Below are 22,946 nucleotides of genomic sequence, written 5' to 3'. Positions count from 1 at the left end.
GGAGCTCTGCAGTGAGTTTCAAGCTGTAATTTTACTTCTTTAAAAAGATCAAAAATCAAGGAAATCCTACCTAGTGCTGCTTTAAACTGAAACAGTGTGATGGTTGTAAAGTCACTGATGTCAAAGATTTCTTTCTTAAAGGGGCATTAATTCCAAGATTACAGTGTTGACAGGCTTGATCGTTTATTAAAAATAGATAATTTAAATGCATAAATATTTTTTATTTAGAAAATTATGTTTTAATGACAAAGAAATCATTCAACGTAACGTGCATACAGGGATAATATTCCACACCTCACATCCAAAAAAAGGTTATATTTATTTAAAATATAAACAAATATTCTTTGGAAACAAAAGGCAAATTATACTGATATTGACCCACATGTTATCAGAATAATGTTCCTCACAAAATGATTAGTGAGCAAATACTTGTGTGAAAGAAACTTGGTCTTGATGCACTTTATTAAAAGTGTCTTTTCTATTTTTAATACTTTTGATAAATTTGACTACAGTCTATTTAAAGTTGCTGTTTGTATTTTTAAATGCTGAGTTGTTCCTCAGGGCTTCTGCACATATTAGGAGTTTTGACATGAATGTCTCTTGGGACAGTTTTGTTTGAATTTAATCCACAGGAGTTTTTTTTCCCTGCTGGGAGGAGGCATCACCCCCCATATATACACATCAAGAAGAGATGTGGAAATAAAGGATGACAGTGGGAGAGAGCCTCTGCAGGTCTGTGACTTGAGAAGAACTCCAGGAGAGAGGGATAAGACGAGATCTACAGTGACAAACACTCAGAGAGCACGAGCTGAGGGCACTACAGGTCCTACACCACTGTCACTTAGAAGTAACGACGGATTTGTGTGTGTGTGTGTGTGTGAACTGTAAGTATGAAAGGGAATTTGTGCAAGGGAGTTTTTTTGTGCTGCATTAACCTGTTTTAACCCATTTTAAACTCTTTAAACCCAGGAAAACCTGTATGTAGAACACTATTAAATGAAGCATATTAATACTCAATGTTAAATTATTCTATTTCTCCAGAAGAATAATAAAAAAACCTCTTTGTTTTCTGAACACCAAGGCTGACTTTCTGGACACTGATCAAGCATAGTCTTAATAGCTGCTGCCAGCATGATGATGCACCATCTGTCCAAGCAAAAGTCTTCTCAAACTTTTTTAATGACCATGATAATGACAACTGCTGCATCAGTGGTAAACAACTTCTCCAAACACGCTTCAGATTTTTTACGTCAGTAAACAGCCATGCCTATTTTTAAATCATTCTCTTTTTCAAACAAGACACAACTCAAAACCAAACTTAACTGATTTCCCTATCAGATCCAGTTGATCAGGTTTGAAGTCCATCATGATATGTTTTGTCGGTTCATGCATCAACTATTATACTTCAGACTAGGGTTGCAACGGTATGAGATTTTCACGGTATGATAACCGTCTCAGAAAATACCGCGGTATCACAGTTATCACGGTATCACAGTTTGTTACATATATTATTAAACTGACCCTTAAAGAAATTACAACAAATGTTTTTTGTTCAATTAACTATTTATTGTAGAAACCTGGAACAATTATATAGATAATGTCTCCTTAAAAAAAATAAGCTGTACACCATCAGGTGAAGGTGAAGGTTTTTCCACTACTCTTAAGGGCATTAAGAAGAAAAAAAAAAAAAAAAAATATATATATATATATATATATATATATATATATATATATATATATATATATATACACACACACATACACACACACACAAGTTACACACATTACATGTACTCTAAAAAGTAAAGATCCTGTATTTAAAATATTCAGTACAATTATTTAAGTTTAAATTATTTAATATCTGATAAACTGAGCCTGGGTCAGTGTCTGATCAACAACTGTTGTAAACGTCCGTTTTACTGCCAAGTTGGTATATAACCAGATACTGCAGAAAGAGGGGATTTATTTCTGAGTCTGGTATTAACACATGAAAAACAGGCACGTCAGAATTTGAAAATGAACGCATGTAAATGAATGGCGTCTTTCACGTCCAGTCCGGCCAGGACCTTTACACGGACACGTGAATCCATCGTAGCACGCACTTCACGCCTGTACCCACGTGCCCAAATTTCGGATAACTCAGCGCTTTTGTGGGCGCTTACCGCATGGGTTGTGCACGACTACAAAGAGATTTTATTTATGTTCAGATTAAAATTATAAACTAAACACATACTTTGCGCTGCACAGCGGGGTGGTGTTCTCGGAGATGGGAGAACAGGTTTGATGTATGTCCACCTTTAGCCGTGACTTTACGGCCACATTGATTATAAATCGGATAATCATCCTCGGGTGCGTTCGGCGGGTATCCGAAATAGTCCCACACTGCTGATTTTAGTTTAGCCTCTTTTTAGGCGGAGATTTGTTTAGTCTGATGCACTTTCTGCTGTTCTCACCGCTGTGTGCTGAGCAGCTGAAGCGGAGCAGAGTTGCGCATGCGCGGGTGAGTTTCTCCGCTGGCTTGCGTTTTACCGGTAATAAGCAAACACACACGGTATGATAACCGTGCATTTTAATACCATGGTATACCGTGAAACCGGTTACCGCTGCAACCCTATTTCAGACTGTACTTCTTTTTGATGCTCAGTTAATTCACAATTATAGTGTCGATGCAAACAGACACAGACAGCAGCAATGGAGGACATTTACAGAAGGCAACTAAGCGTTCTACTGCTGCGGAACTGTAAACCAGAAAAAACAATTTAAAAACCTGCAGCGCCTGCTGAGTATCTGCTGTTTATACCAGTTGCTTGTCCTGCATAATCAGGTAAAACCTGAGCACATGGCTACTATCTGCTGTAGTACATTTTTCTACTTGGCAATTTCTCATTCAGTGTATCTTAAGGGTGGTCGTTCTGGCAGACTTGCTCAATCCACAAATGTTAAAAAAAAAGTCTAATAAACATTTTATACAAATTACTAGACTACTAAACAAATAAAATATACAAACATTGTTTCTGCATTAAGACCATAATTTAACAGTGCACACAAAACTGGGAGAAATTTAGGGCTGGCCCGAATAGCGTTTTTTGAGCTCCGGATATTCGGCACTGATTCGAAGCGAATATTCGAATATTCGTTTTTAAAAAAAGAGGTAAAAAAATAAAAATAAAAAAAAGCAAATCACGGCCCCTTTAATCCACTGAAAAATGTTCAATTTGCTCTGACCGACGAGACATATTCACCCCGGATTTTTGGTGTTTTTATCCCGGATTTTTGTGTTTTCACCCCATATTTTTTCTGTGTTTTTAGCCCAGATTTCTTTGTGTTTTCATCCCGGAATTTCTGCTGCCCCACACCGCGGCTTATCCGCTGCGTAAGCAGGCTAGGAGGCTGCTGCTGCACGGTTTCTCCGCTGCGCAAGCCAGCCCTGTAAATTGCTGTTTGTGTTTTCACACTTAGGCTATTTGCTTAAAAAAACAAACAAAAAAAACGTTTGTTCAGGAAGTATTTTATATTCTTAAACATTGTTGATTATATTAGAGGACAGTCATTGTAAACTGTACTTGGTCTATTTCGGTTAAAGGATTGTGCAGGGCATATTACTGATTTTGTATTTTTGCACTTGGGCTATAAGCTCAATATTAAATATTTCGTTTGTTTAGAAATTATTTTATATTTTTAAACCATGTTAAATTATATTAGAGTAGAGGAAAGTCATTGTTAATGACGTTATTGTACTTGGTCTATTTCGGTTTAAGGATTGTGCAGGGCATAGCTGTATTACTGATTTTGTATTTTTGCACTTGGGCTATAAGCTCAATATTAAATATTTCGTTTGCTTAGAAATTATTTTATATTTTTAAACCATTTTAAATTATATTAGATAAGAGGAAATTCGTTCAGACATCATTTTTGTAGGCCAGGCTTTTGTAACCGATTTAGCCCCTACTGTTGCCACATTACCCCTTACGTTTTATTATATAAATCAGTTTCGTTTTTTTTATCATGTATAATAGAGGTCTGCGCGAGACTGATTTTTAAACCCACTCTTCCACGCTCCCGCGTTTCTGTCTCGTTACCGCTCCGCAAAAAATTGCTTCTTTTAATCCCGCGCCCGCCCGCCACATACACATTTCTGCCGCTCCCGCCCCACGTTCCTAATATAAATTAAATAAACTACATTTAATGCTTCAAATTTACTTATATATTTATTAAAACAGCAGCGCTGAATAGTGTGGTCCGTTCCTTACCCCAGTCCAAACACCATCGGTGTGTGCGTGTGTGTGTCGGTCCATCCTGCGCGTTGAGAGTTTTCTTTAGGTTTTTTTTTTTTTTTTTACAATTATTACAGTTTTCTTAACTATTTATTAATTTGCTCCCGCATCGTCTGGATTAAACTCCCGCTCCAGCCAATAACAGTTCAGTTCTGTCCCGCGCGCAAGATATTCTGACGGGACCCGCGAAAACAGAAGTGGTTAGAGTGAGGTGGAACTCTGGAAAGGAGAAAAAAAACGAATATCCGAATACCAAAATTAAAAACCGAATACCTACTCAACGAACAAATATCCGAATACCCGAATATTCGGGTCCAGCCCTAGAGAAATTATTAGTACCCTGTATGAAATATGAAACATCTGCATGTAGTGCACCAGGCCATGTAATGACACCCTAATATAGAACTACTGGTATGTGTCCACTGGAAAGCCAATTATATTCAGGCATGAATTTACCTGAAGAAACCACAACTCATGCTGTACATTATTTAGTTAATAGGAATATGAGATTTAGCCAGTATTATTGCTACAAAATGGTTATGTTTGTAAGTATTTTACAAAAAAAAAATATTTAAGAGAACCTATACTTATAAACAAAACAAAATGATTACATCATTATAAAGCAACAGGAGGCCAAACTACAGAGATAGGAAAATCCATTAAACTGGAACATAATCACTTTTTAGATTAATCACAAATTATACGTAAAAAGAAAAACAGTATAGATCCTGTATCCAAAAAGCAACTGGTGTATTTTTTTTTGTGTGATAAACTAGATCCTAAATCCTATAAATATTTTATCAGTGTTCTATCAATATTCATGCAGTAATAAAAAGAACAGGGAATGATTAATGTAAGGAACAAACAAGCTCATATAAATTGGAACTCATATCAAAAGTTCCTACAACAGGCAGAACATTATTACCATTACACAGTTTCCTGAACTCTAAGCCTCAGAACAGAAGCAGCTTAAATCACGTAGTCAGGCTTCAGCAGCTGTTCACACTGGCCCAGCTTCTGTTCTCTCAGCTAAGAATAAACATCAGCTCACAACAGGCACTCCAGTACATTCTCTATAAAAGGGTTTGGAAGGGGGAAAGAAGGCTACTGGACATAATCACTGAAACATGAAAAACCTTTCTGCCATGAGAACTGCTACTTAGTCTCCTCTTACAGTAGCATTAAGTGACACTGCAGCGGTCCTATAAATGATGACTATAATATCCAGAGGATTGCAGTATTCTGGCAGGAGCTGTGAAATGTGTGAAGCACATCTAATGTACCCAGAAGGCTCACTTTCACTCATTTGACATACTTCACATAATGCAGTTCACTTCATTTCCTATGCAGAGGACACTTTGATCTACACACACTGCCTGCACTGATGAGTGACTGCTGAAGGACCATCACTGTTGATGCACAGTAATTCACACAGATACCATACTACTGCTGCTGATCAGGGTAGTATGGTTAATCAAATTTCCACAATGAACACATTGTTAAAGGCCGGTATAAAGAATGAACCAATAAATGAACAGAAGAAGTCTCATATGGAATCAATGAGTATATTAACCCTTCAGCTACACTAAACCTGGAAACAAAGCACAAATATCTTTAGTGCAGAATCAACCTAAGTGACTAGGGCCTTTTTTTAGATCTATAGGCGTGGCATCAACCATGCACCGGGCATCTTGGTTTAGGTGTTGGCCTTGAGCGACTCGAAACTTAATGATTATGGGTGTGTTTTGGGCATAATGTGCATTAAACCAATCAGCATGTCACTTGCCATTCCCTTTAAGGGCCATGTGTGCTCATGCGCTACCGAGATAGCAATGAACATCTGACAGTGGACTGTTGTCAGGGTTCAAATCAGTCAGTGCCGCACCTGTGTTTTCCGCTGCCAAGAATACACCAAAATACACCAAAGATTTACCTGAACACGCTTTACTTCCAGACCACCACGCCCATCAGCATAGACATATTCACAAGCCTCTTTGCAATTTTAACTGGGCAGACACAAAGTGTGAAAATAGATTGTTGATTGGGTGGAAGATAGCAATGAGCATTGCATCATGCTTTGAGCAGGGTGTAGGATAGGGCACATAATCTGTTAAATGCTTTCTGCAGGATTCATGTATAATTTTCACTTTCGCTTCTGTGTAAAATGACTGTGAATGCACCTTACTCTCAACAATGTTCCCACTATGCTTTCCTGAGTAGCTCACTACAGTCTTTACTGATTTCATACAGATCCTCTATGCTGCTCTGCGCAGCCTGTGTGCTCCTGCTCTACTCTGAATGTGTTTGCTCTCCTTTTTCCCCTGTTTACTTTTAGACTTTGCTTTAATCATTAACTTCAGCTTATCATAGCCTGACAGTATCCTTTGGCTGTAATTAGCCACAGCCATTAGCTATAGCTGCTAGCCTACAGGGGTATCACAAAGCCTTTGTTTGTTTTTAGCTTAAGCGTTAGCCTTTAGCGCTTGGATTTTAAAACATTATTTAGTTTTGCTTTTGTTTTTTTTATCTTTTTGTTTTGTTTAATTGTTTTACTTGGTTTTTACTTAGTTCTTAGTTTTTTTGAGTGGACAATAAAATAAAAAAGCTCATATCAGTCTGCTTTCATACAATTAAATTTAATTTCTCATTAAGTTCTCATTTTAGCATGAAAATACCCTGTTTTTTTTAAATAGCCTAGCAGCAAATAAGTAACCAGTAACTATGTCCCATTGCTTAAATATCTAAGCTATTATTTATTATATAAAAAAATACTTTCTAAAAAAAAAATTAATAAATAAAAAACACTTTGTAGCAAAATGTCCAGTGCAAATATCCTAAAAGCTTTACGTCATCCAATACTAGATTTTAAGATTTACGATCTGTCAGGGCTGGATGCTATAACCTGTATTCATTATACAGTACCAGTCAAAAGTGTGGACATTATGGTTGTGCCATATCGTATTGTTTGCAATTATATCACCAACATTTTTAAACATTGTAAACAATATTATACCCTGAAATATCGGTACCATATCACCCACCCCTAATTATCACATCAGGGTACCCCCCTTTTTTTTTGCTGTTTTAGCATTTTACTCATTTCCCATTTTATATCTACTAGAGATAGAGTATATCCGTCCAGTATTATTCATTTTACTTTAATCCTGGATATATGGAGATATTTGGAGTGCATTATTAGTATCATGAAATGCTGGATGATTGACTTCAGTTACAAATCTTGTAAAATAAAAAATAAAATTCTTGTAATTTTTAATATATCAGTTAGATACCATATTGTATCCTATGCAATAATAAAATTGTATTTTCATTTTGTTGCAGGAGTGTATTCTTGATTTTTTTTTTTAATTCAGTGTTTTGTCATAAAGGCAAGAGTACTGCTATCGCGAAAAATACAATGAAATATTGTGATATTATTTTAGGGTCATATCACCCTCCCCTAGTGAACACACCTTATTTAATGTTTTTCCTTGTTTATTCATTTAATTGATTATTAAAACATGAAAACAGATGTGGAATTACCTAATAAAAAAAAGTGTTTGGGCTCCACAATCCCCTGACTTAAACCAAACTGAGATGGTGATTTGAGTTGATTTTGGATGAGCTGGAGCTTCACAGAGTGAAAGAAAAGCAGTAACTATTGTTCAGCACCTCCAGTAACTCCTTCAAGACTCTGAGAAAACTATGCCAGGTGATTCTCCCTCATAGAGACACTGAGATTAAAATACCAAGAGTGTGCAGATCTGTTTTTAAAGATAAATGTGTCAATTTAAAAGAAAATACAGTTTAAAACATATTCTGGTTTTGGTATCGCTTTCTGTTACAAAATAATTCCACCTGTGTTCCTGTATAGCTTTAATTACTTCAATACTAAAATGACAATCTAAATCATGAATCATTAAAGGAAAGAAAAACACATTGAGTGAGAAGAGGTTTGTCCAGATTTTGACTGCTAAATGTACTTACTGATGTTTACTGCACTACCTGATCCTACTGTCTCCTGCTGTTCTAATAAATATAGTGATAAATGCTGGGAGGGTGTAGATTTCTCTCCACCATCATCAGCATGTCACTCAACATGTGGTGGGAACAAAAGGGAAAGCATGTGACAGAGATTCTATGTTGAATTCTGACACTGAATTCTGTCGCACCTCCACATCCTCATATTCTAACAAGACAATGTGACATAACATCTGTCTCACTGTTCAGTGAAATGTTTGGTTTCAGGTAGAACCATTCCTTGCTAGATATTTACAGATCCTCTGTGATAGTTCTCACTTTTACACCAGAAGCTTCCATAAACTGACAAGTTGAGGAACCCCATGAGAATTCTCCACCTGGAGCTTTTTTTTCTGAGTATGTGTCTATGATGACACAAAAATAAAAATAGCCAGAGAATAAACTGTATCCGGTTGACCCATTTAGAACATCATATTAGCACACAGCCATGCTTGCCAAAACACTAAACTTACAGTGCTTCTTGGTTGTGCACCAGCTGAATAACAAGCTGCTCTCTTGACTTTGGCTTCTGTGAAAGAGAGTGATGATTTAACAATACAGGTCAAAGACTATGAAGCATGGGGGCTGATATTTCTTCAGAATTAGCTGCAGTGTGCCTGTCTGAGTGTGTGAGCTCCTGCAGTAACTGAAGAAGGGGCGTACTGTCCCTGGAAAGTCATTCTGTGATTTATTAAACAGCAAAAGCCAAGTACAAACTTTCTGTCACTTGAAACTACTAATATCAGTTGTAGAACATAAAGAATATCTATGCTCTTTAAAAAAAAAACAAAGAAGGGGGTGTCTCCAAAAGTGACTTGGATAAAGCAATGATTTTACTGTGTATATAGAACTATGATAACTGAATTAACATAGTTTAAATTGTTATTTGCCATTTTCAATTTGTTCTTCAATTACACATACATGTTTTTCTATGTTATTCTTTGAAGTAGAGCTGGAGAGTACTTTAAAATTGGTAATATACAGCTCTGGAAAAATGAAGAGACCACTTTAACTTTAGTTTCTGAATCAGTTTCTCTAATTTTGCTATTTATAGTTATATGTTTGAGTAAAATGAACATTGTTGTTTTACTCTATAAACTACAGACAACATTTCTTCCAAATTCCAAAAAAAATATTGACATTTAGAGCATTTATTTGAAGAAAATGAGAAATGGCTGAAATAACAAAAAGTAAGCAGAGCTTTCAAACCTCAAATATTGCAAAGAAAACAAGAGTTCAGAAATCAATATTTGGTGGAATAACCCTGGTTTTAAATAAATTTTTTATGCATCTTGGCATGTTTTCCTCCACCAGTCTTACACACTGCTTTTGGATAACTTTATGTCACTCCTGGTGCAAAAATTCAAGTGGTTCAGCTACGTTTGATGGCTTTGATCATCCATCTTTCTCTTAATCATATTCTAGAGGTTTTCAATTTGGTAAAATCAAAGTAACTCATGTTTAAGTGGTCTCTTTTTTCAGAGCTGTTTATTTAAATGTAAATGTAAATGTTATAATGATGGTGATCTGTTACTTAAACACATTTCCAATATTTTAATATACATTATTTACAGAACCAGTCATTGACATTGTCATTCAACACATGATGTATTACCTGCATGCCATGTATTACATGAGGTTTGTAGGTCCAAACATCTTTTGTGAGTTTTTTTTAGTTGTGTTTCTTTGGATTTTATATTTTCATTTTGATATTGAAAATAAATTTGTATTGACCAGAAAAAAAAAATAGTTGTGATATAAAATGTTGGCCTTATATATAAAATGGTTCTATATAGCAGCAACAAGGGTCAGCCTTCTTAACTTTTATATAACTATCTATATTTTGATATGTGTGTAGCACATACATCCTTGTAATCCAGGGATGAGCAGAACACCTGACACTGTAAGGCACTCAGCTGAAATTGTGCCTCTCATTAAGCATAAAACTGGCATGAAGCAAAAGCTGCATACAAAAATATTACAAACAACAAACAACATTATAATGAAACTATTTTGTAGGCCAACTTCTAATGTGCTGAAAATACACCACTAAATCAACTGAATAAATAACCTATTATTATGCATATAAAAACAAAAACAATGAATGCTGAACCATCAATGCTTTTGTTTTTCTTCTTCGCTATATAAATATTCTTAATATATTCAAATTGTTCTCATGCAACAATGTGGAGACTTAAACAGCAAAGAACAGCAATTTCTCAAAGGACCCGAATAATAATTTGAAATTAGAAACAATCTTTTTTTTTGTGCAGATCTATATAATAGACTTAAACCTGTACACACACTCATACACACAGACACACACACACACACACGTGAATATGGTATAAAATCTTGCACTCAGAGCAGTGGGCAGCCGTCTCAGTATCCAAGAAGCAACTAGAGAATAGATGCTTTGCTCTTGCACCTCAGCCGTAAATGTTTAGGCAGAAAGGTGAAAGGCAGAAAGGCACCTTCAATTTGCTCACCCTCATTTCCTGCTTCTTTAAATTTCAATTCATTAAAAAGTAAATTGTGGGCAGAATCTATTGCCAAGATTAATTCTTGTTCCTAAATGCACAGCCCTGCCTAATCCAGTTTAAAGTTATGCAGTGCTTACATTATTCAAGAATGAGACTTCATCAAATGTTACCGGATGTTTCTCCTACATGTGAGAATGTGGGGTGGATGAGGCTTTCCTAACATACAGCTTTGCTGTATGTCCTAAATTGGAGGAATACTGGATCGAGGTATTTAAGGTGATATTAGTATTGGATCAGGATATAATTTCACATTCAAAACTGTGGATATCACTAATTACAGGCTGATCTAACACACTGGAACAATTGCACTCGTTTGTTAGATCACGCTTGATGGTAGCAAAAAAGTGGTCCTTATCCTATCCAATAAAAGTCCCTATCTGTTAATAGATGGTTATCAGAACTGACTGAGAGGATTCGGTTTATGTTAGAATGTCAAATGTCTCTCTTTTTTTATGTTAAATGTCAAATTGGGACCCATTCATTTTTTCCTTAAACACCAAATGATGTATTCTTTTTTTGTTGTTGTTGAGGTATATAGGTGAAATCAGGGTGGGGAGAAAAAGCAAGGCGGGGAGAAAAAGCAGGGTGGGGAGGGTGGGTTGTGTGGGGTTTGTTTTTTGGCCGTTTCACTGTTTATGATGGTCTGTTTCGCATAAACTTTCCTAATAAATAAATTGAGCATAAAAAGTAATACATGTAAAAAAAATGCATTAGAAAAAGCTTTATATATCTGATAAATTCACCAAACAGCAGTGGGTGGGCCATCACACAAAAATTGATGTGAAAGTATTTGATGGAAATTTCAGAATAAACCTGCTCAAACAGGACTTGTTTTAACAGAATCTGTGGCTCTGATGTGGACAATTTCGCTTCATATTTACAGCCAAACAGGCAGAGAGTCTTTCATTAATCTTAATGAGATTATTAGCACACTGATTTTAATTGGTTGTTATGCATAAATATTTAGCCAAAAATAGCAATTACCAGCCATTTTTCTTTATAATTACATTTTTTTAGTACCACGGTCGCTGTAGTATGAAGACATGAACAGGTTTAATCCATCAGTTTTAATGAGCATGTACTGAAATCTTACAGATACCAAGGCGTACAACCTGATAACTGACCTTCAGCACTCGTCCTCATCTCTGCTCCCCCCCGTAGAATCCTGAACATTATGCTCATAAACTTTTTATGACCTCAATTATTTTTTTCCTGCTTACATCAAGTACATTTATTGCATTAATCGAGAAGAGTGTTAAAAGATAACTCAGAAATACGAGTTGATCAGAGAGACGTTAGGGTGTCGACGTCAACCAGTGAATTCATGGTCTCACCCACCTCGGCTCAGGACTGCCCACAAGCAGCACTAAACCTGGGCTACAGAACTAGGAGGTATAGCTAAAGAGGAGCTAACAGCTCTGTTTACTCTATTTACAGTTCTGTTTACAGCAGCTAGTTAGCGTTAGCTATCTTGTGTGAGTAACTATAGGTTTAAATTGGATCTCCGGTTGATTCCGCGTTTTATAGAGACCTTAAATAAACACTAGGGAAGCACGGTTTGACAAGGCAGCTCAACCCGACATAACACCCGTCAAAGCGGACGCCGTTCGGGTCGGATCTTCGACATGGTGAAACTGCCCAAGCACCGAATCACCAAGTCTGAGGTAAGAGTTTAGTAGAGGATTCTCTGCATGTATGAATATTCATGAGCAAGAGCCAAAACCTGTCTTTCTTTAGAGACCTCTAATTCAGTTATCTAAAGCAGGGCTAAATAGAAACACCTAGAGACCACAATTAGACATTTTAAAATGAATGAAAAAACGATGAAATGAGACCTTTAAGCTTCATTACAGTACTAAAAATGCATTAGAACATCAGAAAAAACACTTCCACCCAGTCTAACAAAACTGTGCATTCTACTTCTCGGATAAGGAAAGCCTATAGTGCTACCAAAGACCTCAGACATCATGCTCACGCACTTTTCTCATGTTTCAACTAGAAAAAGCTACTGATGTATCAAACCACTCGTCTCAGTCAGAGCTTCTACCCACAGGCTGCTGCTGCAGTCATAAACTATACATGCTGTTTTTTGGCTGTTGTATGTAGTGAGAGAACTGTATGGTGTAATTAGTCAAGAGGCACAATATAACTGCAGTCATACTGGTAATATACATTTAATGATGGATGTGTTATGCTTGTGATTTCACACAGAAGAGCAAAATATTCCTAAATGAGATGTATTTTACTCATTTTTAAGTGTTTCTGCAAAAATAAACATTATATTTCTCAGTAATGTGACATATAATGCCAGGTGCATTTGTTGTGATTTCTACATTTTATTATACAGGGTTGAAATGTTTACACGTCTGCAGCAGATGCGAACATAAAAAGCCTCCGCCTACAGCTGTCATACTGGTACAGTCCTAGTAATTATGTCTTGTCTTACATGGGTGCATTTCTGAGGGTGTGAGAGTTGTATCAAATGTATTTCTGTTGCAGTCACACAAAAACCTTGAATCAATGTCTGCCATTTTTCACTTTTTGATAGAAAATGAATCAGTAGCAGTTTTTTTTAGTTGTGTAAAAGGTTTTTCTAAAATGAAAATACAGTTTTATTTAGTTTTTTTTTTATGCTGCATTTTCACACTGCTGCATTGCTTTCCGCTTTGCTGAATGCTGGCTAATTGTGGTTGCATTGTGCTCCTACTGATGCCGGGCGTCACCTGCTGATTGATAATAGGCGTGGATTTCTAAAACACTTCATGAGTCACATCACACCAGTGTTTTGGTGTGGGTTGTGGCTACTGTCACACCTTAGCCCATGTCTGTCTTGTGTTTTTCCCTCAATTGGTCCCTTGTGCTCCTGTCATGTGTTCCCAACCATGTGCTACTGTTGTGTTTTGGTCCCTGTCTCCACCCTAGCCCCACACTAGCCATTAGCGTTGTCACCTTGTGTCCTGTTTGTAACCCCGCCCCCTCATTACCGGTCCTCACCCTCCTTGTGTATAAATAACCCTTTGTATGAGTGTTTTCTTGTCAAGTCTTTTGTATCCTTGTCTACCATGTATGCCAGTTTTGTATTTTGTGTTCCTTTGAAATTTGAGTTTCTGTAATCCAGGTCTGTTGTCTTGTTTAATCAGTAAGTGTACCAAGTTTGTTCATTTTATGTTCTTAGTGTTTTTCTAGTTATTTAGTTTCTTGTTTGTTTAATTAACTTAGTTTTGTTCTAGTCTTTGTTTATCTACTTCCAAGTGTTATTTTCTTAGTTTATGCGATACCCGTGTTTGTTTTCTGTTTTGTTATCATTTATCTTATTTATTAAATACATTTATATCTGCATTTACGTCCATCCCTTCTCATTTGTGACAACTACAGTATCTGTAGACCTGTCTCTAAACATCAGAATAAAGCTCTGAATCTGGTCTTTCTTTCTGTTATCTCTATATCTGTAGAGAAGTGTTGTAAAGCTCAGGGTTTCACTAATTGTTAATATCAGTCGCTCAACGTGTTTTTGTGCTTTGGACTAGGGGTGTGCTCCATCATATCGTATGCAATAATATCGCCAACATTTTTAAATATCGAGAATGAAATTATACCCTGAAATATTGTGCCATATCACCCACCCCTAATTATCACATCAGGGTACTACTTTTTTCTTTTTTTAGCCAAAGAAAAATTCACACTTTTCTCATTTAGCATTATATATCTACTAGAGACAGATAAAATCTGTCCAGTATCATTTATTTTACTTTAATCCTGGATATATGGAGATATTTGCAGTGCTTTATTAGTTTAATGATATTTTGTTACAATCTGACAAAAAAATCTTGTATTTTTTAATATCTTAGTTTGGGTGTGCCATATTATATGATATCATGTGCAATAATTTAATAAAATTGTAATTTTGTTGCAGTAGTGTATTCTTGAAGAAAGAAAAAAAAGAATTCAATGTTTTATCATATCGATCGCCAAGAGTACCATTATCACGACAATACCATAAAATATCATGATATTATTTTAGGGCCATATGGTCCACCCCTAGTTTGGACTACAAATTTTTTTCCTTGGCCTTGTGAGTTTATGTCACTAATTTTCTGCAGCAGTACCGCTGCAGAGGCGTGGTTATAGACGTGGAAACAACACTTTCTGGGGAAACAATTAAACTCAATGGGAGTCGGCATACAGCGATGTGGCTAACGCACACAGTGTGAAAACACCCTTATACTGGACTAATTATACTTTCTGTGATTAAAATGTGAAGTTGCTCACTGTTTTTTTAAGCCCTGATGAAATCCACAACATACTCATATAATAAGTGCACAATAAATGCGTATCATTTGTCACAATTAAAAATGTATTAAGATACAATAAAATAATGTCCTATTGCCCAGCTCTACTTAGAATGAAATCTTTTTGAACAGACTTTAATGAAAAGATAGAGTTAAAAGAAAGTTAAGAAACTTATGTCTAGGACTGTGCAACACTTAATATTCTACACGCAGCTTACTGTTTGATATATAAACCCTGGTGGAGAAATGATTACTTCTTACTTCAGATTTATTTTTATACTGTTTCAAGTCCTATCTATCATCATGGAAGATAAATTTACTACTGACTTTTCTTACACCTGCTGGCTAAGCAATGACATTTCATATAAACACTGTAAAAGTTACAATGTGTTTGGCTCCTAACCTTACAGGATACTATTTATGATCCAGCACAAGCTGCAGACTGGAATATGGATCAGTGAGAGAATCATTCCTGTCTGTCTGATACCTGATACATTGACAAAGTTGGTATTGGACTTGTTACTGATATTGAACATCAGAATCAGGGATCAGAATCAACTTTTTCTTCTCTTCTGAGCTTGAATGTATTTACTGGAGTGTTTGTTAAATCTACAGTGATTTGTCCAATGTTTTCTTTTATGTATTTGGATAAATTAACGAAAAACATTGTTTACAAAAAAGTTAAGAAGGTTCAAGCTGAACTTGTCTATGAATAAACAGCAGCACTATTTGAAAGTTGCATTACTGACCCCTTCCAGACAGCCAAAATCACAAGTTGTATGTAACCATAACAACTAGATTTGCTTATTTGTTTTGTGTGTAAACGAAAAACAAAACCACAAGAAACATGTGACCTTGTTAGTAGGCAGCTGGCACAAGAGTTCAGCTTAAAATCTTCATAAAAATCTCCATAGAAACTCACTGCCAATACAAAGAGAGGCTCTAGTGGAGCCACACATGAGCCTAAGTAGCACTACTAATATACGTATTGCGATATTATGTTTTGCAATACAAAATCAATTATTAGTTTAAATACAAAATCAATTATTAGATTTTATGAATATGATAATGTATTTTTTAACTATGACATCCGCCCTACTACAGTTCCAGTCAAAAATATAGACATACCTTAAATCTTTATTTAAAACTTTTTTCTTTGTAGATTAATAGTAAAAAAAAGCTTTCAAACTATGAAATAAACATGGGGAAATATTTAGCAAACAAAAAGTGTTAAACAACCCAGAATATGTTAATATTTTACATTATTCAAAGTAGTTCCTCCTGCTTAAGATAAATAAATTGGCTTTCAGTTAACAACTGAATTTATCAAGAGTTAATTACTTGAATTTCTTGCTTCTTGTAATGTGTTTGAGAGCATCAGTTGTAAAGATGTGAAGAGGTAGAGCTGGTATAAAGTGAATAGCCCTATTTGAGTAAAGTTCTAATACATATTATGGCAAGAACTACTTAAAGCAGCACTAGGTAGGATTTTCTTTAGTTTTTATCTTTATAAAGAAGTAAAATTACAGCTTGAAACTCACTGTAGCACTCCATTGAGGTGTAATAGGAGGAATCGCGGTGTTCTCGTGTCTGTGCCGGAGCTCCTCTGAGCTCAAACCAGACTCTGTAAGTTTTCCGAGGCGGCCGCAACCAAGGCTCGCGAGAACTGCGACCTGCTTTCCGACCTTTAGTTCTAACAGTTCTACAAGGACTACTGGTTCATTCTTTACAAACTAACATACAGACACTCTGGCAGAAGCTGGAAAGAGACCGAATATGTCTTTGAAAGCCAGAAATTTATTACACTCTGCAACTGTAGGGGGAGCCCACGAGCACAAAATCTTAATCCTACCTAGTGGAGCTTTAACTTAATAAAAAATATATGATCTTTGAATTGAAGGTCAGTCAATCTGAATTTTTTAAGAACTTTGAAAGTTTCCTTTATAAATAATAAAAACACTGAATGAGAAGGTGTGTCCAACCTTTTGACTGGTACTGTATTGAAATATACCTATACTTGTAACCCCTGTATTGTGATATGTATCTCACAGTATCTCCAGGTTCTTTTTTCCCCATACACAGCCATAAGTCAAAGGTCACTGTATACCAAACTTCATCCCCACAGTATTTAGCTGTGGCGCAGTGGAAGTCTTCCTCTGAAATGATGAAGTTCCAGTGCTAGAACTAATTCTACAACATCAGTATCTGAAGTCACTAATGCTCTCCAAGGCTAAATGCAATCAAACCATATCAGCAATGGTTGAACATATAACTTAGGCTTAACCAGAAGAGTAGAGTCAGATACTGCAGCGATGTGGGATCACAGCCCCTATTATTATCCTGGGTTTCAGAAGGTAATGCATTTTGATACAGGCAACATTAGGCTTCCTGGGCTTCTCTACAAATACAGGAACCAAACAGCCACTTTGTTTTCCTGAAATGATACAGTGTCTCTTTAATTACTATGCTTATCATGTTGTACTCATGACTGTACAGCTGCAAACACGAGCTCTCATCTCTCCCATTTACAGAACACCACTTCTAAAGGTTGTGACCCTCCTAAAGATTACACACAGCGTGTTTAGCAGAATCCTGCCACAAGCCAGCCAATGAAATGCAAGTGACATAAATCAAACGGGACATTAACTCATGGTATTTCAGATTACAGATTATGTAATCAGCCAGAGTGGGACGTTTGATATCCACGCTCCTGCTCTTGCGTCTGTATTTAGACAAACAGTGGACAATAATGGGCCGAATGCTAAACCACCTATAGCGCCACAGATTGCTCTCAGACCTACAGTCCACAGACGGGCAGTCTGTCGTTTTCTGTGAATGCGCGAGAATGAAAGGGAATGCTTTAAATGATGTAATCTCAAATGGGAGGTGTAATATTATATCACCAGTGTGGATTTTAGGCCATGATGGGTAAAAAAAAAAAAAAAAACTGGCGCTGTTGAATTTGTTAAATTCAGTCAAAGAAAAAAAAATGGTCAAAGCAAAAACAGAATACTAAATCAGAAATAAATTTTATATGGGCCTGTGATAAACAAAGACACTCCTTTTGAGCTAATGAGGGTTTTGCAGACAAAATAGAATTTATATATATATATAGTGATAAACAGCCCTTTTCTCCTATTGTGAAGCATGACAACCGACATCATAGCTTCTTGCTTCTCGCTTCAGTGTGAAGATCAAAACAGACAAGCATTAAAAAAGAAAGACTCAAGGCCAGCAAGAAGTGGTTAGCCTTTAGGCGGGTTGTATTCACATTCAAGAAGAGAGGGTACTGGATATAACAGAGCGGTTCTAGATATGAAAAGGATGAATGAATCTACTGATGAAAGGAATAAAAACAGCATCTTATTTACAATGATCTAATTCAGTGGTTCTCAATCCTGGTCCTTGAGTACTAATGTCCTGCAGCTTTCAGAGTTTCCCAAAAATATAATAACATGCACTTAATCCAACTGACTGACTAAATAACTGGCAAGCTCTTGCTGATAGAAATCAGGTGTGCTATAGCAGGAAAACATACTTGCTTTGTCTGAAAAGTAAGAAATACTTCCTATTAAGATAGGATTCTTAGGCTACAAAACACCCAGTCATGTCTGATGTAAAGACTAATAGTGTAGCCTTTTGCAACACTGCTAAGTAATAACATCGAGCAGTTAACTGTCCATACTCTGGTAATGTTAGAAGTTTTTTTTTTCTATTTATTCTAATATAGAGGCCTATCACTATCACGATCACGTACACTACACTGCCTACTAAGTGAAATATTATAGGCGGAAACACATGAAGTCAAAATTTCAATAATTCAACAATTAATCAGGGCAGTGGAACTTCAGGATCAGAACTGAGACCCACTGCTCTAATTAATCGTTCTTAACAGAGGTTTTTTCTTTTCTAGACAAACTGTTTAGGTAGAACACGTACGCCACGAATACCAGCCTATATGTGTTCAGAAAAAAAAATCCGCTTTTGCTCTCCTTCAGGTGACATTCATTCGGCTGATTGATTCCATGCCATCTGTAGAGCATTGCAGGTAAAATCGCTTTGGTTGATGCATACAGCACCCCTGAGATTAATGCTTACATGCACTTAAAAACGTATACACAAAGGTGTAATAATTTGATTGTTCAACACATAATAAGACTCCTCTAGACAGTGGGGGTACCCACTGTTCTGCAGCATATCCAGAGCCTTCGTGCCAATTGTGACACACGAGGGCACCAAAACGCTGGGTGACGTTTTATTTACACTTTTTTCACCCATTTTATTATCAGCCCTCCTTTCCTTTCATTCACTCAGTCATTTACTCCAACCTATAGACCTTAGGCTTCCACGACCACTCAGCTGAGACCAAGACCCCTGAGGGCAAGCTGCGTCCATTAATGTTTCAACCTAAAGTTATATAAGTTACAGCAAATGCATAGATATGCATAGTGAAGGAATAATAAATGCATACAGAACGGGACAAAAAAAAGGCATAGAAAATGAACGCATATTGAAAAGCTCGTGGAAGAGATGGACAACGCCTGTAAGAGAAATTCTGCACAAAAGCAGTAAAGAAACACATGTACGAAGTTGAAAAAGCAGTAAAGAAAAGCACACACAAGGTGAATAACGCTGTGAATAACGATATGAATACAAGCATGCAGCATGCGAACAAAAGCATGTATGAAGTCTTTTAAAAAGACGAGTTAAATTAAAGAACATGCATGATGTGAATAAAGCATGCTTAAGGTGCATAAAAGCATGCACGAGGTAAATCATGTGTGCAGCAGGTTAATGGAAGCATGTATCAGGTACAAAAAAAGCATGCACTAGGTAAACAAAAACATACACACTGTGAATAAAACATGCACTAATTTCACAAAAGCATGCAGCAGGTGATAAAAAAAAACATAAACGTGGTGAATAATACGTATAGCAGGTGAACTGAAGCATGCATCTGGTGACTAAAAGCATGCACGAGGTGAAAAACTCCTACAACAGGTGGATAAAAGCATGCATGAAGTGGATAAGAACTTGTCCCAGCTGTAGATGTGAATATGAGTGTGCAGACGGTGAGAATAGACGCATGCACGAGGTGAGAAGAAGGTGCGCTGTTACCTGATCTGGCCGTAGGTCTGCAGCGTCCGTCCCCTCGACCGAGACGAGGCTCCGCAAGCGCACAGGAGCCACACGAGGAGCAGGGCAAGCACGTCCGCGTGCATGGTGCTCCCCAACTACACATACACACACCCTCACGCACGCACACCCACACACTCCAAAAGCGCGGGAAAGTGTCTGCAGTCCTCTGAAGTCGCGCGCCGCCTCCTCTCACAGTGTTCAGGTGCCTCCTGCCATTGCGCGAGCCGCGAGCGGGAGAGCGCGCGGAGACTCCAGCTCGGCTGTGTTTGGCGCGCGCATCAGTGAGCGCGAGCGACTGGGAGTACACACACACCACACAGCAGCATCAGATGGGAGCCCACTGAAACCCCCCCCCCCCCCCCCATTGCGCATGCGCAGAGACCAAACTCCGCCCGTGCTTCAGTGCTGTAGTACAGTAAAGAGAGCCTTCCTCCTCGATGTTTAGGCTAGAGTTAAACAACTATTTTTACAAGCTTTACCAGGTACGTGTACAACATTTTCCTTGTATTTTTTTGCCTGTAGAATTAAAATTATCTAAAATGACAAAAAAAACAGTGTTTATTGAAATAAGTTTTCTGTTATTTTACAAACAAAAATCTGTGGGATAGTGGAATAGGCCTTTACTTAGCAATTTAAACAAAAGCACCAACATTTTCTGTAATTGTGTATAAAAAAAGACCCTTGTTATGAGGATATATCATTGTCAATGTCACGTCCTGGCACTGTTCAGTTTCTGTCCTCCTTTTTGTGCTCTGTTTATCTCTGTTTATTTACCTTTTCCTCCTTGCCTGTCATTCTACCACGTGTTCCTCTGGTGTCTCCACCCTCAGTGTTTTCACATGTGTCTCATTTGTAGCTCCGCCCCGTCGTTACCTGTCATTAGCAGTTTCCTGGTGTGTATTTATAGTTTGTGTTTACTGTTCCACTGTAGGTTTTTGTACGTCCTTGCCTTAGTCAGGTCCCATGTTTCCTTTGTTTTCTGTGTCTACATGTATTCAGTGTTTCCTTGTTTGTTTAGTTTTTTTATTTGTTTGTTATTTGTGTTAATTTCAGTGAATACTCGCATTTGTGTCCACTCTTTACGTCTCCTTCCTGCTCCTACCTGACAGTCAAATGCAGTTTTTATATACATGCAGTTTTTTGTGTACAAACGTTTTACAATAATATACGGTTTATTTTTCTAAAGGAATTGACAACATTTTAATAACAATAAATAAGCTGTGCTTAAGGCAGTTTTAAAGTAGTGTACTAGAAAAAAACTGTCTTGCATGTATGGAGGAAGACAAGACAGCCTGTCTTCAGCAAAACTGCTGGTAAGTTCAGGTTTATATTTCTTAAAAGTAGCATCTAGCTGACAAAACATGATAACCTTTGAATAAATAACTGACATTCACAAACTCTTTAACTGTTAAAATGAAATGAGGACAATATTACTTGTCAGTGTTGCTCTTGGACACTAGCCAGCGGCTATTTAGCTAGCTAGCTACTGTAGATTAGCCAAGTAGCTTAAACCACTTGTAGAACTACATTTGAGGTTTAGGCACGTTGTGTGTTAAGATTTTCATTCTAACCTCTTAAAATTTTCATTTAAAAAAATTATAACTGCCTGTGCCTGAATATTATCCCAAATGTCTTTTATATGTTTTTTTTTTTTTTTTTTTTTTGCAAATGTAAGACAAGCATTTGTGTTTGTTTTGGTCAGCAAAACTAACTCTTTTAGTTTTCCATCAGATTTAGTAACTTTGATTCACATCTGAATTTGAATCTCTAAAATGTAACATCATCTGCTGCTTTCTGACCTCTTAGTTTGATTTACATCATCAAACAAGTTGTAACAAAGAAAGGTTTAGATACAGAATCCCTGGCAGCTATCCTTCTGGTGAACCTTAACCCAACAGTCTTAACCCAAGTCGTTCCTTTCTTGATTTATTTGCTAATGGTGCATTTACCTTTTAAATAGTTGGTTTTATAATATTTATAATATGTTCTATTCTGTTTATTGTTGGTGTAATAGTTGGGTTTGAGCATTGCTGCGTGTCCGTGTGTTTAACAAGTGGCACACCTGCATTGCCAAGATAGCAATAAACGTCAGAAGATTGACTGTTGTCAGGGTTCAGATCAGTCAGTGGAGCACCAGTCTTGTTAGTTGCCAAGATAACAATTTTTACCTGGACACACCTCACTTCCAGACCACAACCATCGCCCCCTAGTGTTACATTGTAGTGTGTACAGCTTCCACATGCCTGTATGCACTCCCAGAAACGTCTGCACATGCTCCTAAAAGACAGTGAATGATGTCCTGGGGATGCCCACACCTGGATTAGGACATCAGTGACCTCCTTTACAGTCTGTGGTTCAACTTTGTGGTGTATGATACACTGATACAAGAAGTCTCAGCGAGTGTCTGCAGAATGTGATTGACAATCATCAATGCTCTAATCATCAAGGAACTGCCAACACACTCTGGCCACATTGTCCTGCTTCAGGAGGAACCCAGAACCCACTGCACCAGGTCTGACAATTATTCGGTACTTAACAGCATTCAGGGTAGATTTCTGTGATCCTCCAAGTATTATGAGTTATGAATGATGAATGGCGATGCTGCAGGCAGCATAACAGTTACCACAGCATCTCCAGGACCTGCTCTAATCTGTGGAGAGAACAGGGTGTCAGTGTTGGAGCTG

At 37.0% G+C, this 22,946-nt stretch overlaps 1 protein-coding gene across 1 annotated transcript in view; it reads right to left on the bottom strand.

Moving 5' to 3' along the window:
* Window positions 1-20,581, bottom strand: part of gabrr1 (gamma-aminobutyric acid type A receptor subunit rho1) — a 62,464-nt gene extending 41,883 nt beyond the window's left edge. Inside the window, exon 1 of the mRNA XM_007255209.4 lies at window positions 20,242-20,581. Coding sequence (XP_007255271.2) covers window positions 20,242-20,345 — 104 coding nt within the window. The 5' untranslated portion in view covers window positions 20,346-20,581. The remainder of the gene's footprint in view (window positions 1-20,241) is intronic.
* Between the last annotated feature and the right edge of the window lie 2,365 nt (window positions 20,582-22,946).

The sequence above is a fragment of the Astyanax mexicanus genome, chromosome 1, assembly GCF_023375975.1.
Source record: "Astyanax mexicanus isolate ESR-SI-001 chromosome 1, AstMex3_surface, whole genome shotgun sequence".
NCBI lineage: Eukaryota > Metazoa > Chordata > Actinopteri > Characiformes > Acestrorhamphidae > Astyanax > Astyanax mexicanus.
Note: the sequence above shows the minus strand (reverse complement) of the source record. Positions and strands in the feature narration are given on the sequence as shown.